Source organism: Sebastes umbrosus, chromosome 12, assembly GCF_015220745.1.
Source record: "Sebastes umbrosus isolate fSebUmb1 chromosome 12, fSebUmb1.pri, whole genome shotgun sequence".
In the NCBI taxonomy this organism is placed as follows: Eukaryota; Metazoa; Chordata; class Actinopteri; order Perciformes; family Sebastidae; genus Sebastes; species Sebastes umbrosus.
Window position 1 is genome coordinate 1,547,064 of NC_051280.1, and position 14,461 is coordinate 1,561,524.

Below are 14,461 nucleotides of genomic sequence, written 5' to 3' on the forward strand. Positions count from 1 at the left end.
TGAACGTCCTGTGTTTGTTTGACACGCCTGCTCTTTTTCGCTTGTTATACTCGTTGTTATACCACGTAACTTTCAATGCCGGTCGCTTGATATGCTACGTCAGTTGCTCCGACAATTGGCAACCCCCCCAACCCCCTCCAAAAAAACCAAATTGACATTCAATGTATCCGTGGTTTGCAGAAACATACAACACCAACAATTTTTCCTGGCAAACTGGGCTTCCCCAGGTTAACTGTGTCAGTCGCTTTATGGTAGTTTGATTAAACACAAGTGTAATTAAGAATATTCAAGCATTTCACCAGTATTAAGTGAAATAATTAAGATTTTAAAACTTTCAGTTTTCATAGTGCTTCAGTGGTGTATGTTTCTAAACCGTATTTCTCTATCCAGCTCGGCGGCAGCGTCTGCGCCTCCTCCTCCGCTCCCTCACCCCCGGTACGGGTGTCCTGTCGCAGGACACGGAGCTGGGTGCTCCGCGCGTCGACCTCCCTCCCCTTGGACACGAGTCCGTGGCCCTGGACAAACTGCTGTCCCTCCCAGAGAGACAGCAGCTGGAGGAGGCAGGAGCTGGACTACTACTGTGGGACCAAGAAAGGGAGGAGGAGGAAGAGGAGGATGGTCGGCTGAGAGTAGGGGGAAGAGGAGGAGAGAGGGGGAGCTTGGTGGCACTCAGGCGAAGGAGCGAGGGAGACAGAAAGAGAAGAGAAGGAGGGGATGTGTGTGGGCTGCTCGTGGATACAAGTGCAGGAGGAGGAGGAGGAGGAGTAGGAGGAGGATACGGAGGAGGGAGAAGAGGGATGGAGCTCCACACAGGCCTGCCCCCGGCTCCAGCCTCAGCCCCCCCAACACTAGCCATGCCCCTCGCCTCCTCACATGCTCCACCAAGGTCATTCACTCTCTTCATTTTCTATTGTTTAATGTTATTGTGATTGCGGTGCGACCAAAATCTGTGTGTGTGTGTGTGGGGGGGGGGGGGTCAAACAGATGTTCTTGGTACTGTTTTGTGGGCTGGACCTCCTTTTAGTGTCAAAAAGTTCTGAGGTCTGACGCCCAGTTTACAAATGTACGTTCTGTCTAGGAGAGAGGAGAGAGGAAGAGGCCGAGATGAAGATCGTCCTTTCCACAGCAAGCATCCCTCAAGCAGCCGTAGGAAGTTAAAACATTCCTCCTCAGTGGATGCTATCAAGTGTGGCCAGACTTACTGGGAAAAGAGGCTGCAGCTGAGACACAGCTGTACTGGTGAGCATAACACTCTATTCGACCCAGTTCAGCCCCGCTCCTGTCTCCTCCGTCTGACAATAATAAACCCAAACAAATACTTTAATATACAATCTGACCATCTAAATGTCTTTCAAAAGAAGCACTGCTGTGTTATTATTTCAAAAGAAGTGAAATTAATAAAAAATCTACTAAAACTAAAAAATGTTTCTTCCGGTCAAAGGTGGCTCATTTAAAATATCCACATTGTAAATATGTTATTTGTAGCAGAAATTATACACCATATGCAGTACAGAAGATTGATGATTGATGATTTTTTTTTTTTTCGACATAAAGAGCCACACCCCCATAGTTAATCGCGATTAATCACACATTTTATACATGTTCAAAATGTACCTTAAAGGGAGATTTGTCAAGTATTTAACACTCTTATCTGCATGGGAGTGGGCAAATATGCTGCTTTACACAAATGTATATATATACGTATATATATATTTATTATTGTAAATCAATTAACAACACAAAACAATGACAGATATTGATCCAGAAACCCTCACAGGTACTGCATTTAGCATAAAAAAATATGCTCCAATCATAACATGGCAAACTGCAGCCCAACAGGCAACAACAGCTGTCAGTGTGTCAGTGTGCTGACTTGAATATGACTTGACCCGAACTACATGTGATTATCATAAAGTGGGCATGTCTGTAAAGGGGAGACTCGTGGGTACCCATAGAACCCATTTACATTCACATATCTGGAGGTCAGAGGTCAAGGGACCCCTTTGAAAATGGCCAGCCAGTTTCTCCTCGCCAAAATTTAGCGTAAGTTTGGAGCGTTATTTAGCCTCCTTCACGACAAACTAGTATGACATGGTTGGTACCAATGGATTCATTAGCTTAGTTTCATATGATACCAGTATCTTAACTCTAGTTTTAAAACCCGCTTTAGAGCCCGCTACAACTCAACTCACAGTCATCTAGCTAAAGGAAATCAACATAAATAGAGGTCATTTTACTAAGAAGTACAACTTATGTCCCACATTTTCAATTTCACCTAGCTCACACAACAAACACAGTCTGTCCTCCTCTGGAGTGCCGGTCTCTTGGGCTAATGGTAATGTTCCTGAGCGTAACTGTGCACATAGGGATCTAAGTGTTTTGTTGAAATTATACTTCACACAAAGTTCTATACTGTTGTTATTCTTTATGAGGCAATAAGTTTGTAACTTTTCTTTACACCATATACGTATGTATCAAAATGGTCAACTGATCATTTTTCAGACCATTCGCACAGCAATTTGTGAAATAGTCACAAAATGTAATGTATTGTTTCGAATACATAGACACAAATTCCACTTTCATCACTTTTTGTGATGGTCATCACAAAATCAATTCGTATGTAACCCGCTTAATTGTGAATCGGGAAGTATAGAGAGCGGCAAATGCCGCATAGGGAGGAGGTCGGGACGGATGGGTGGGTTAAAAAACAGGACTGTCACCAGGAGACCAGTGTTTATGTCCCCGTGTGAAAGTCAAAGTTGATTTATTTGTCACGTAACTTCCATACTTAAGTTACAGCACTTCCGGAGTTATTTAAACTCAAACAATGATCTTTTCCTAAAGCTCATTAAGTAGATTGTTACCTAATCCTAACCAAGTCGATATTTTCCTGAACCTAACTAAGTAGTTTTATTTTAAAAAGACTGGAGCGGAAATTGACACATGCTGGACATTCGTAGGAAAACACAATTTTTTTTTCTTGAAAGTCGATCTGAGCGTCACAAAAAAAAGGGAAATTCGTGTCTATGTACACGAATCAAATAGATTAAATTCCCTGACTATTTCACGAACTGCCATGAGACTGTGTTGCATTTTTCTCTATACATGAGAACCATTTTGCTCCTTATCTCCTGAATATTCAATAAATGAAATAAAGATTTCAACTCCTGATCCCAGGGATGACCATGTGAAATGTCCCAGAAGAAGCCACTTAAAAAATAAAGTACCGATAGAAGGAACATCGGAGCTTCTGCTCACTGGTAATGACTCTACCATAAAAAGCACAGTACTAACCTATTGATGTAATATGTGTATAAACATACAGTATTGCTTTTACATATATATCCTACAATCATTTCCATTTTTTATCCTTTGTGCAATGTTCTAGCAGCTAATAGAGAGAAGAAAGGATCTTGTGAATCTGTCTTCATCCAAGCAGCAGAGGGCACTATAGCTCAAACATGTATTCTACATGTGCGCCAGGCTACTTGTACTGTTGACCTGCAGTTTATATGTTGTCACGTGATGTAAGAAATACCTTCATGGTTTTCAACCTTAGATAAATGAATGAAATAATAAAAACAAGCTCTTTGTATAAAAAATAACTATATTATATAATAATAAAAGATGTCATGTTTAGTTCTGGTTTATCCACCATTCTGAAATGAGTGCAGAAGGTACTGTGTGTTAAACTGGAAGTAACCATGGCAATAATATGACCAATGCACGTGAGACAATAAATGATAAGAATGTAATAAAATTAAATTTAAAGCTATAATATCAGCAATAGTAGTACAACCGTGTGAAGTAAAAACTAGATTGATAAAATAACAATAAAATAGAATAAATGTATACAAATGAAATACAATAAAATAGGTGATTAATAAAATAACAAAAAAATTAAATTAATTAATTCAAATTAAACAAAACAAAATAAGTCATTAATAAAATAACAATAGAATAGAATAAAATTATACAAATAAAATACAATAAAATAAGTGATTAATAAAATAACAATAGAATAGAATACATTTATAGAAATTAAATACAATAAAATAAGTGATTAATAAATTAACAAAAAAATTAAATTAAATAATTCAAATGAAATACAAAAAAATAAGTAATTAATAAAATAACAATAAAATATAATAAATGTATACAAACTAAATACAATAAAATAAGTGATAAATAAAATAACAAAAAAATAAAATAATTTAAATGAAATACAACAAGATAAGTGATTAATAAAATTACAATAAAATAAAACAACATTATACAAATTAAATACAGTGAAATAAGTTGTTATTAAAATAACAATAGAATAGAATTAACTTCTACAAATTAAATACAATAAAATAAATGATTAATAAAAGAACAATGAAATGTAATACAATTCTACAACTTAAAGCAAATATAATAAGTGAATGAAATAATAAAACAATAACCATTCTTAATCAAAGGCCTGACAGACTCATGCCAGAATACAAATTGCCAAAAGTGAAAGCTATTTAGCTTGTTTAGACAGTGAGCAGAGGAAACCCTGCTGTAGTCTCAAAGTTGGAGGCTTTCAGACCCAAAACATTGATCACACTCTACATTCTGTTGTTGGTAGTACCACTTGTGGTAATCAGTAGTTTTATTTTTTATTAGAGTTTCCATTTTATTTGGCTTTGATATGCTGAGCCAATGCAACAACAGTTGTCTCCTGTCCTGTCCTGTCCTGTCCTGTCCTTCAGCTGGTATGTTAACCATTAGAAAGAGCAGTGGGCCAGCTGGGACATCAGACACTGATTCACACTGCCGGACCAACAGCCAGGTAACACACACAGAAACACACACACACACCCTGTACTCTACTGTTTACAAGATGTTTCAACATATAAGGGAACTGAAAAAAATAGCTGTGAAAATAAAATGTTGCAAAATTGCAACATGCAAAATGCAGCAAATTATCGCGGTATTAATATCTGAATCACCGTTTCACACAGTGGACTCCCCTATGTTACATTTTGTTCATACAGTTTTTTGTTGTTACAGAGTTTAGTATAACATCAGTCTTCCTAAATTGGGGTTCCTTAGACCCTTTTACAGTTTGTAAACCATGATGACGTACGTAAGTGCGCGCATGCAATTTGGCAACGGAAGTATGGCGGAGTGCAATAGATGGTCAAGCTATTGAAGGGCATTAACCAACAAAGATCGCGAATGCAACCTAAACCAAGTGGACAGATGTTGACTGACTTTATTACTGAGTGGGTAGAGGACATTAGCAAGTGGCCCAAAATTAAGCGGCCAGATATATACACGTATTTGGTGGAGAAACCTAGCGTGTAACGTTACAACCCGTTCTCACTCCCAAACAAACACAAGACTTTCAACCAGGAGACCGCTGTGAATGTCCCGTGTGAAAGTAAAAGTAACATTGACTTATTTTATCACGTCAGTCTTTAGTCACATGACTAGTCGGTATCGTCAGTCAGTGAAGTTAACGTCAACCATGGTTGTGTTGCCTAAACCTAACTTCCTGTGAAAACAGAAGTTTATTTTGAAAGTACACTATGCATGTAACGAGCGTATATCGACACGCCTTCCCTGGTCCGCCCGTGTGTCGGTTTCCGATGCCGAGGGGCGCTGACCAAGCGGCGCTATTTGAAGAGTTGGGAGTTAGAATGTGTTGAATGTTACACCAGCGAGAAATTATGAGCATACAAGATGTTAACTATGTTATCTGTGGTCATGCACAGAACATCAAATACCGTGACACGGACTCAGAGTTCTGAGTTTATTGAGTATTAGAATTGTCGCTACAAACAGTAGCATTTTTTATCGTGTCCTCAGTCCAGTTTTAGTCAACACGTTTAATAGCTTGCAGCCATATAGAGTTGTTACAGTTTAACGAGTGACCGTGTTAACTGGTGACAATGCGTCGTGGTTACTCATAGTGACGGCAGCTGTGGTAAACAGGAACAGAATATGTAGGTGTCATCGTAAAAGCCTTCAATCAATTTAAAATATGTACTGTGTTTGTTATCTACGCTGACCATTTACGTAAGTTACTACGAGCAACCACTGCCGCTTTCGGCTGAAAGTCAACTCGTCTGGATGACTGGGGCAAAACGGCATTTCCGTTGCCAACATATGCGCATATTTTTTGATGACGTCGGCTGTAAAAAAGGTTTGTTGTCTAAGATGTAGGGTTGTTTGACAGTTAAACATGATCAAGTTGTTGCTCAGATAGTAAGAGAGGCCGGCTGAGTGGGTGGCCTGTGGTTTTTGACCTCTCCTCTTCAGCCTGTAAAATCTCATTATCACCTTTTTCTCACTGAATGATAAACTAAAATAATATTTCCTATGTTGTCACAGGCTCTGACCTTTGACTTCACTATCTTTTGGTTGCTGGTAATGTTAGAGTTACTGTTTATGCACATTGAAGCTCTTTTTTGTTGCACTGGTGAAATTCTCTGACTTAAATGCACAGTAAAATGTAAATGTTATCAAGCAAATATTTTTTTTTTTGCAGTCAATGTTTTGTGTGTGTGCTTTGTGCATATGCAGCAGATGATCCAGAGCCTACTGGACACAAAGACAGACGCCTTTGTGGCATTACCTCCTGGTGAAATCAGACCTCCCTGCAAACTGATGGACAGAACACACCATGTCACTGAGAAAGTCACCCAGGTTAGTAGAGGTGCCTTAATGATGCTGTTCTAAACTAGACGGACCAGCAGTCCATCCAGTGGCATCCATATTTGTCTGTGTGCTCAAGTGCATTCTTTAAACAAGTGTATTTATTGAGTTTTCAACATAACTCCTCCAGTATTTCAACGAACAAACAAGTAAGGTGCACTAAAGAACATTCACGTCAAGGCGCTATCTAATTATACTATATTTTGACAGGGCAATATAAAAAACATTCCTAAGTACAAAAGATATATGTAATGTATAAGTAAATCAATAAAAAAAAAATGAACATAAATTATGATACAGGGTACAGGGGGTCTTTAGGGGAGATAGCAGGTCCGCAGTAGATGTCACATAGAAGTGGTGTACATCATCTGAAAGCTGGGAACCTGAAGATTAATTTGAGCAGTGTGTCAAGTTGTTCAAGTCATTAATCTCTAATAAACTTGAATTAATTAATTAAATTCAATTAATTTTGAAAGTGTATAATGGGTGGTTTGACATACAATTTTGCGCCAGTTTGTCATAGTGCAAACATTTTTCTCATTCTTTTCAATATTCATATTCCTTTCTGGCTAATAATGACGTTTTGAACCAGCGAGGCAACACTGCAGTAGCTAGAAGGCTATTGACCAGGTTGGCTGGACAACCTCCAGAGTCAGCTCGTTGGCTACCAGCTGGTTAGACCAGCTAGTAGCAATGATGGCAATTTGCTGAAAATATGTTTTCAGGAATGTCTTTATATGGATATCCTACATATTTGTGAATTTGGGTATAATTTATTAACCTAAAACTATAAGGTTATTGTCTGTGGCGCTACTGGCGGTGTCCAACCTTGAAGTTCAGGACACACGACTTTATCAGCTCATCAAACATGTCTGCATCAGCCTCAGTATCTGATGCATCTGTTAAGATGAGCTCGCCTTTAGTTAGAGGTTTAGCCTGCAGACTAAATGTGTCTCTTACTGGGAAAATCAAAAATACATTGCATTAAGATATAATTAACCATGGCATAAAGACAAGCAAACTAATGATTGTTCTTATCTTTAAAACCAAGTCCACTTGCTCAACTGCACTGATATGTTGGTGACATCACCCTATGTGTGTTTGCGTGCGTGTGTGCGTTCATGTGTGTAACCAGGGGTTCCCCGATTTACCAGCTGTGCGCCCATTCCATCAACACTATAGTCACACACTCTCACACACTGCAGACACAGCAGCTCACATTAGTTCTCTACATTCACCTCCTTTCTTCATGTCTTTATCCTCCTCAGAGTTCCCCTTTATCTCCCTTCCTCCTCCTCCTCCTCCTCCTCCTGTTATCTAGATGTTTTTTGTTTTATGACCCGCTGGTTGAGGTGATTAATCAAGATGGTTCATGGTTGTTCCTGTCTGTGTGTGAATACTGTATGTGTTTGTGGACAAGGCAGAAGCTGTGTTCATCTAAACACAGAATCTCTGCTGAACACACACACACACACACACACACACACACACACACACTGTTGGCTTGTAAACTATGAACTCCATGCTCCTCGCAGGAAATAGGCTGTTCACCTTTGGACTGATAAATAGATTATTATCCGTCTTATACTCAGATAATATTATTTGTGGTGGAGTATGAATGTAAGTGAAAAGCAATATAATATCGTTAAGTATGACTGATGTTCAGCGTTGCCAGGAACTCGGCATGTAAGGACCAGGTAAAATGACAACACCTTCTTCACGGGTGTTTCTGCAACTACGGTCACTTTTGATTCTCCCAAATAAAAAAATTAAAAAATCAACCTCTATGAATTTTATACATCAGAGTATGTAATACATAGAAACAGGTACACAAAATGACATATAGTCGTTAAGATTTTAATCTGTAACATGTTTATTTGTTATGGTTGTTATCACTTGTTCTTACTAAATGTCCTTACAGCAACATTACAATAACGTTCATTTTATACATTTTCCTTTTTTTCATTTCTAAATATATATATATATATATATATATATATATATATGAATAAATTAATAAATGGGTCAAACCATGAGAGAGAGGTTGTTTGAAAGAGTTTGATAGTTGGAGACAGAGTATCAAACAGCATTCATGTTCCAGCTCCATGACAGTGTAAAGGGACAGCATCTTTGTCACTGTCCCCCGACCCCTCAGCTATTTCAGTTGGAGGGCACTGAGGTACATGGGAGACATTTCTGTTGTGGGGCAGATCCTGGACTAGATGATTAATGAGGGGGACAGCCGCTGATAACCGTACAGTTAATTTGCCGTGGCCAGGAGCATTTAGATGACATGTCCTCTGATTCTGTGGAGGACAATCGAATCCTACAGTAATATACTCTCATAGTACTGCTTAGACAGTCTGGGTATTTGTAGCATTTATTTAATGTCCCACTGATGTCTCATAGTATATCTACTGCCATTGTAATAGAGTGAAAAAAAACTGCAACAAACAGTGAATTTATATTTTACATAATTTTTTTTACAAACTGATCAACAATTTAAACATTTTTTTGTAGTTTTCTCTTTTTTTTCTACTTCCCTCCTTATTTGTTTTCCCCTTTTCCTATTCACACAATGAGAATGCCATCCGGGATAAAAATAAGGAGCTGACCAATGGATTGCTAATGGTTTGATCCTTCGTCTCTGATATCATTTGTCTCTCTTTCTTCCTCCATGAGAGAGAGAAGGGACAAGGTCAGAGATAATGATGTCGTTGTGGAAACAATGCAGGTGACTGCCCTTAACACTGTCCCTGAGTGTGTGTGTTTGTGTGTGTGTGTGTGTGTGTGTGTGTGTGTGTGTGTGTGTGTGTGTGTGTGTGTGTGTGTGTGCGTGCGTGTGTGCGTGTGTGTGTGTGTGTGTGTGTGTGTGTGTTGATTGGATAGGCTATTGTTAGCTATAATTAGGAGGGCACATATGGAGGCTTGAGGCTCTGCAGAGGACCTTGTCCAAAAATACCTGTTAATGCACACCATCAGCGTCACTACAGTTTACCATCACTGTCAGCCACATGTGAAACTCAATGGGACTCTGTAACCCTGGTTCTTTAAAATAAACTCAAGTTTTTTCAATACTTTCAGCAGAAAAAATAAGTGCATCTCCTCCTAAAGAGAGATGCTGTGCAAATGTACGGTACAAGACACAGCAGCGTAACTTCATTGATTATTTTCCATGTATGTATTTTCAAAAATGACATGTAGGGGAGCATTATTCGTTATTTAGTTTTCATGAAACTGCTGTCACTGCATCCCAAAATAGATGAGTTTGAGCAACACCTCTTATAACTGTGCTTCAGTTACCACCAACTCTCTGAAGACGCTAGCTGTAACTGTGTGTGGATATCAGTGCTGATCTTTGTGATTTGGACTGTTTTTTGCAATAAGGCTAATTTTCATAGAAAGGCTATGATTTTTGTGACAAATGTCTGCATATTACCAAATTTAAATACGTGCAAATAGTACAGGAGCACTGAGACGCTACAGTATTTGCTTGGCAGTTTAGTTATGGGTGCATTTCACCCTTTGTGGGTGCTTTGAGAATTACACAGTTTATTTTTGTCTGCTTCGTGCAGGTGTAGCGGAGGCAAAAATCTGCACAATCCTTTTGAATTCACCCCTTCAGGGTGTTGGGCATTGTGCCACTTCTCCTGGGTCAAAAACATGATACTTAAAGGTCCCATATTGTACAAAGTGAGATTTTCAGGTATTGTATATTATAAAGCAGGTTTAAGTGCTTATGAATACTGTTAAACTATCAAAACGCTCAATATACGGAGAAATACACAAAAATTGTTCAAAAATTGCACGTTTGAAACAAGCCGTTAGGATTTCTGTCCATTTATGATGTCACAAATATACAATATTTAGATCATTACACAGTTTTAAACGTAAACATTCAAAATGTGTCCGAGTTTATTTCCTGTTGCAGTGTATTTGAATGACATCAGCTGGCAGGAAGTAAACATGGACCCAAACTGTTGCCTAGCAACACAATTCCGTTGCAATTCCATTGAAATGCAGTAAAACGGAGCGTTTCAGACAGAGGGTGAATACAGGTATATTTAGACAGACAGTATGAGGAAAATAATGTGTTTTTTGATTATTACAGCATGTAAACATGTTCTATTAGAAACACAAAATACAAGTATCAACCTGAAAATGAGCATAATATGGGACTTTAAGAAGAGTTCTTAGGGTTTTAAGTATTGGGTCTTTGTCATTTACTGTCACGCAGCTATCGGACGTTTGAATGGAAAAGTAGCTACAGTACATGTAGTATAGCCAGTCAAATAAAGATAAATCTTGACTAATGATCCAACAGTTTATCCATTAAACTCCATTAAATTAACACAAGAGCTGAACTATAAAGGAAAATAAACAAAGTCATGGAAATCAATGATTTGCTTATCAAAATACATTCTGGAGGAAACGGTAATGCCAGCTGGATTATGTTCAGTAGCAAAAAACAGTTTTAAACCATTTCAGGACTTGTGAAGTGGAGTGCATAGATGGGCGTACAGAGCACAGGACTTTGACAACGAGGACTGACGTTTACATACTGCAACCCTATTAACTTTATGATTGATTAACGTGCTTTAAGAGCGGATACTGTAAGAAAAATAATGAAACATATTGACAGTGAAGGTTTTGCTTTTTCTTAAAGCTAGAATTTATTTTAGAAGCATTTTTGTTATAATTGCTAAAAATTATCTTTACATCCCGACAGCAATCAATAAATCAAATGCTCTGACAAAAAAGAAAAAAATCAAGTATCTGTAACTGTATCTCATATAACTGAAAGCTACTCTCCAAAGCCTGTACATCCTGCCTATCTTCTACTAGGACAGATATCATCCGCATACGAGTAAAACTAAAACTGGGGTATTAAAACCCAACTCTTCCAGTCTGACCCCCTGAAACCTCTTACGCAGCAACGCTAGCAATGGTTCAATGGCCAGAAAGAGGCCCCCCCCCTTGCCGGACACCCCGCCCCACCTCTACAGACCTACTCAGCCCACCCCTACCCTAACTAAACATAAGGCCCAGTTTGCAACATTTGACCCCTGCAATAAAGTTTTCCCCACAACCAGAAGCAGACAATGTTTTAAACAGCTACCCATGATCCACCTTGTGAAACAACTGTTCTTGATCAAGGGCTAGCAGACCAAATTTACATTTAACAGTCCAGCCAAGTCCATCACATCCCGTAGTAAGTGGAGACTGTCCAATGTTGAGCAACCTGATACACAGTATGTTTGGTCTTTGTGTACAATTGATCTCAAGCAGTTCTTGAGTCTATTAGCCAGAGTCTATTGGCCAGGCCAGGGCCCGTATCCGAGTCCACTTGTCCAGTTCGATTTATTAGTGTCAGCGCTCCGTACCGTACTTGGGCACAGTTCGTCGATCCGTACCCGAGTCCACTTTAAAAGGTGGTTTGGAGTACGGATCAACGTGTAGAGTCGACATATTTTCACATCAAACTCAGTGAAATAAGAGTTTGTTTCAGCCAAACCAGAGTTGGTGATTGTTGGAAAGACTAACGACAACGGTTTTGGTGAGCTTTATTTTGTTTCTGTCAAGTTTGAATGAAGTGTTTTACGATGCTCTGCCACTAGAACAGCTGATCTCAACATAAACAAATACACTTGGATGATGGCGCAAGTATACTTCGGTACGGAACAACTTTACTAATGTGAAAGCTGAACGGAGAGGGGGGGCAGTCGTACTTGGGCAGAGTACGGATCAATCGTACCTAATGTGAAAGCGACCTTAGAATACATTTAAAAATCCGCACAGTGCAATGCCAGAGGTCTCTTTCTTTGGCAGAAGAGACAAGACTGCTCAAAGACAACTCGGCAGTTTCTCAAATGTCTCTGCACATTCGCATAGAACTTCAATTCGATTTGATTTCGTGCTGAGCATCACAACTTTTTTTTTTAAATTCCTGTCTATGTACACAAATCAATACATTAAATTTCGTGACTATTTAACGAACTGCTGTGTAACTGGGCTGGTATATGATGATTCTAATAAAGCAGCTGCTGGTTACAGCATTATCCCTCAATACTGGACCAATTTCAGAAATTGTTGTCCCCATTTGATATTTAGACACAAAAACATAACAAATAGGGTCCAGGTTGAGAAATACCAAAGTTACCCTTTAAACTCAGCCAACACACCCCTTTTCCCCTGATTTATGATTGATTATGGTCGAGTCAAGATTTACAGCAAACCCAATATTTCTATTTCAACCATAAACCATAAACAAGCACATTGTTGTGAGCTGACAAAATGACCTGATGTATCTTCTTGTTGGAGAGGTGAAACCTTTCTGACTAAAAAGTCAACAGCTTTTTGTTGTGTGAAATATATCTTCCATTTGTCTTATAGAATGTAAATGCTGCATCACTGTACATGATGGTGGAGAGAGGAGGGGGAAAGAAAGGGAGGACAAAAGGGGGAGGGGAAAGAGGGAGTGATGGGATGAGAGAGGCAGCATGGACCAGTGTGTGGGACTGAAAGTGCTGAGGAGTACTACTATAACTATAGCTCAGAGATCACAGACTAAAAGGAAAAGGAATGAGAGGTGGGAGAAAAGAAGAGACATTTGTCTGCCTAGAGATGACATAACTGACTCAGTGATCCCAGAGAAAAAGAGACAGAGAGAGAGAAAGAGGAAGCTGTCAACTGAAATAATCCTGCAACAAGCAAAGAGAACTACCTCAACTGCTGCTGGAAGAGTTTTACTTGCAACTTCTACTCTGTCAAACCAACTACTGAAGACTACTGGACTTATTGATCACTTCTGGGTCGACTTTGTTTACGCTCCCCACTCTGGACTCTTGTCTTTGGAGCATCACCGGGAGGCTTAGCAACACCAGATGCTTTTGTTGAAATGATTCCGCGAGTGATGTGAAGGGGTGCCGAAGGGAACTGGAAGGTAAATCTCACGATGTATGGCTGTGAACTGACCCGCAGGAGTGTTATATGTCTTGATATAAAACCTTGAGAGTACACCATGGAGTGAGATCAAACATTGCTACAAGAACTGTACAGATTCAAGAAAACTGCACCTAAAATGTCTTCCAATTTCTCATATGAAAGTAAAGTTTTTTTTGGGGATATGCTCAAATATCACAGAACAAGGCAATAAAAACATTTTGGGATAAAGTCAATGTGAACAAAACACAGCAACAGAACCCTTTATGATAAGTTCAACTATTGTGAATCGAGGGAATTCACTTTTTTTTTTTCAAATAAGAACACTGATCCAAACTTGAACTGAACTAACAGCAATGAGGTGATGGATACAATGATCTCCACAAGGCAAACAAGAAGTGGGTGGATAGGATGACAAACTATCAGAGATAAAGGGGAAGGAAAGTTGAAGGACAGCTAAAGAAGAGGAGAGTGAGGAGACTGAGAAGCACAAACAAATGGAGGGTGTGAGGAGAAGAAAAGTGAAAGGTTGCAAAGAGAGAAGAGGAGCAACTGAATAAAACCACAAAGTAAAAACAACTGTATGCAAACATAAATGAACTGTAAAACATCTGAGGCAGAAGGAGAGAAGAAGAAGAAGAAGAAGAAGAAGATGAAGACAAAGGACAAAAAATGGACAGACAGAGGAGAGGACAGACGGATTGAATCGCATTCGCAGCAGGTGTTGACCATGTCTTCTTCGTTGAGTGTTCTGGACAGTAGTGCGTCTCAGGATGGCCTGTCAGGTTTGGACAGCGAACACAGAAACACCAGAGTGAATAGAGCTGTCCGC

The 14,461-nt window shown here is 39.1% G+C and overlaps 1 protein-coding gene across 1 annotated transcript in view; it reads left to right on the top strand.

Moving 5' to 3' along the window:
* The window catches only part of LOC119498759 (potassium voltage-gated channel subfamily H member 6-like), a 60,275-nt gene that overhangs the window by 26,607 nt on the left and 19,207 nt on the right, over positions 1 to 14,461 (top strand). The window contains exons 4-7 of the mRNA XM_037787809.1: positions 391 to 886; positions 1,079 to 1,239; positions 4,737 to 4,816; positions 6,556 to 6,678. Coding sequence (XP_037643737.1) covers positions 391 to 886; positions 1,079 to 1,239; positions 4,737 to 4,816; positions 6,556 to 6,678 — 860 coding nt within the window. The remainder of the gene's footprint in view (positions 1 to 390; positions 887 to 1,078; positions 1,240 to 4,736; positions 4,817 to 6,555; positions 6,679 to 14,461) is intronic.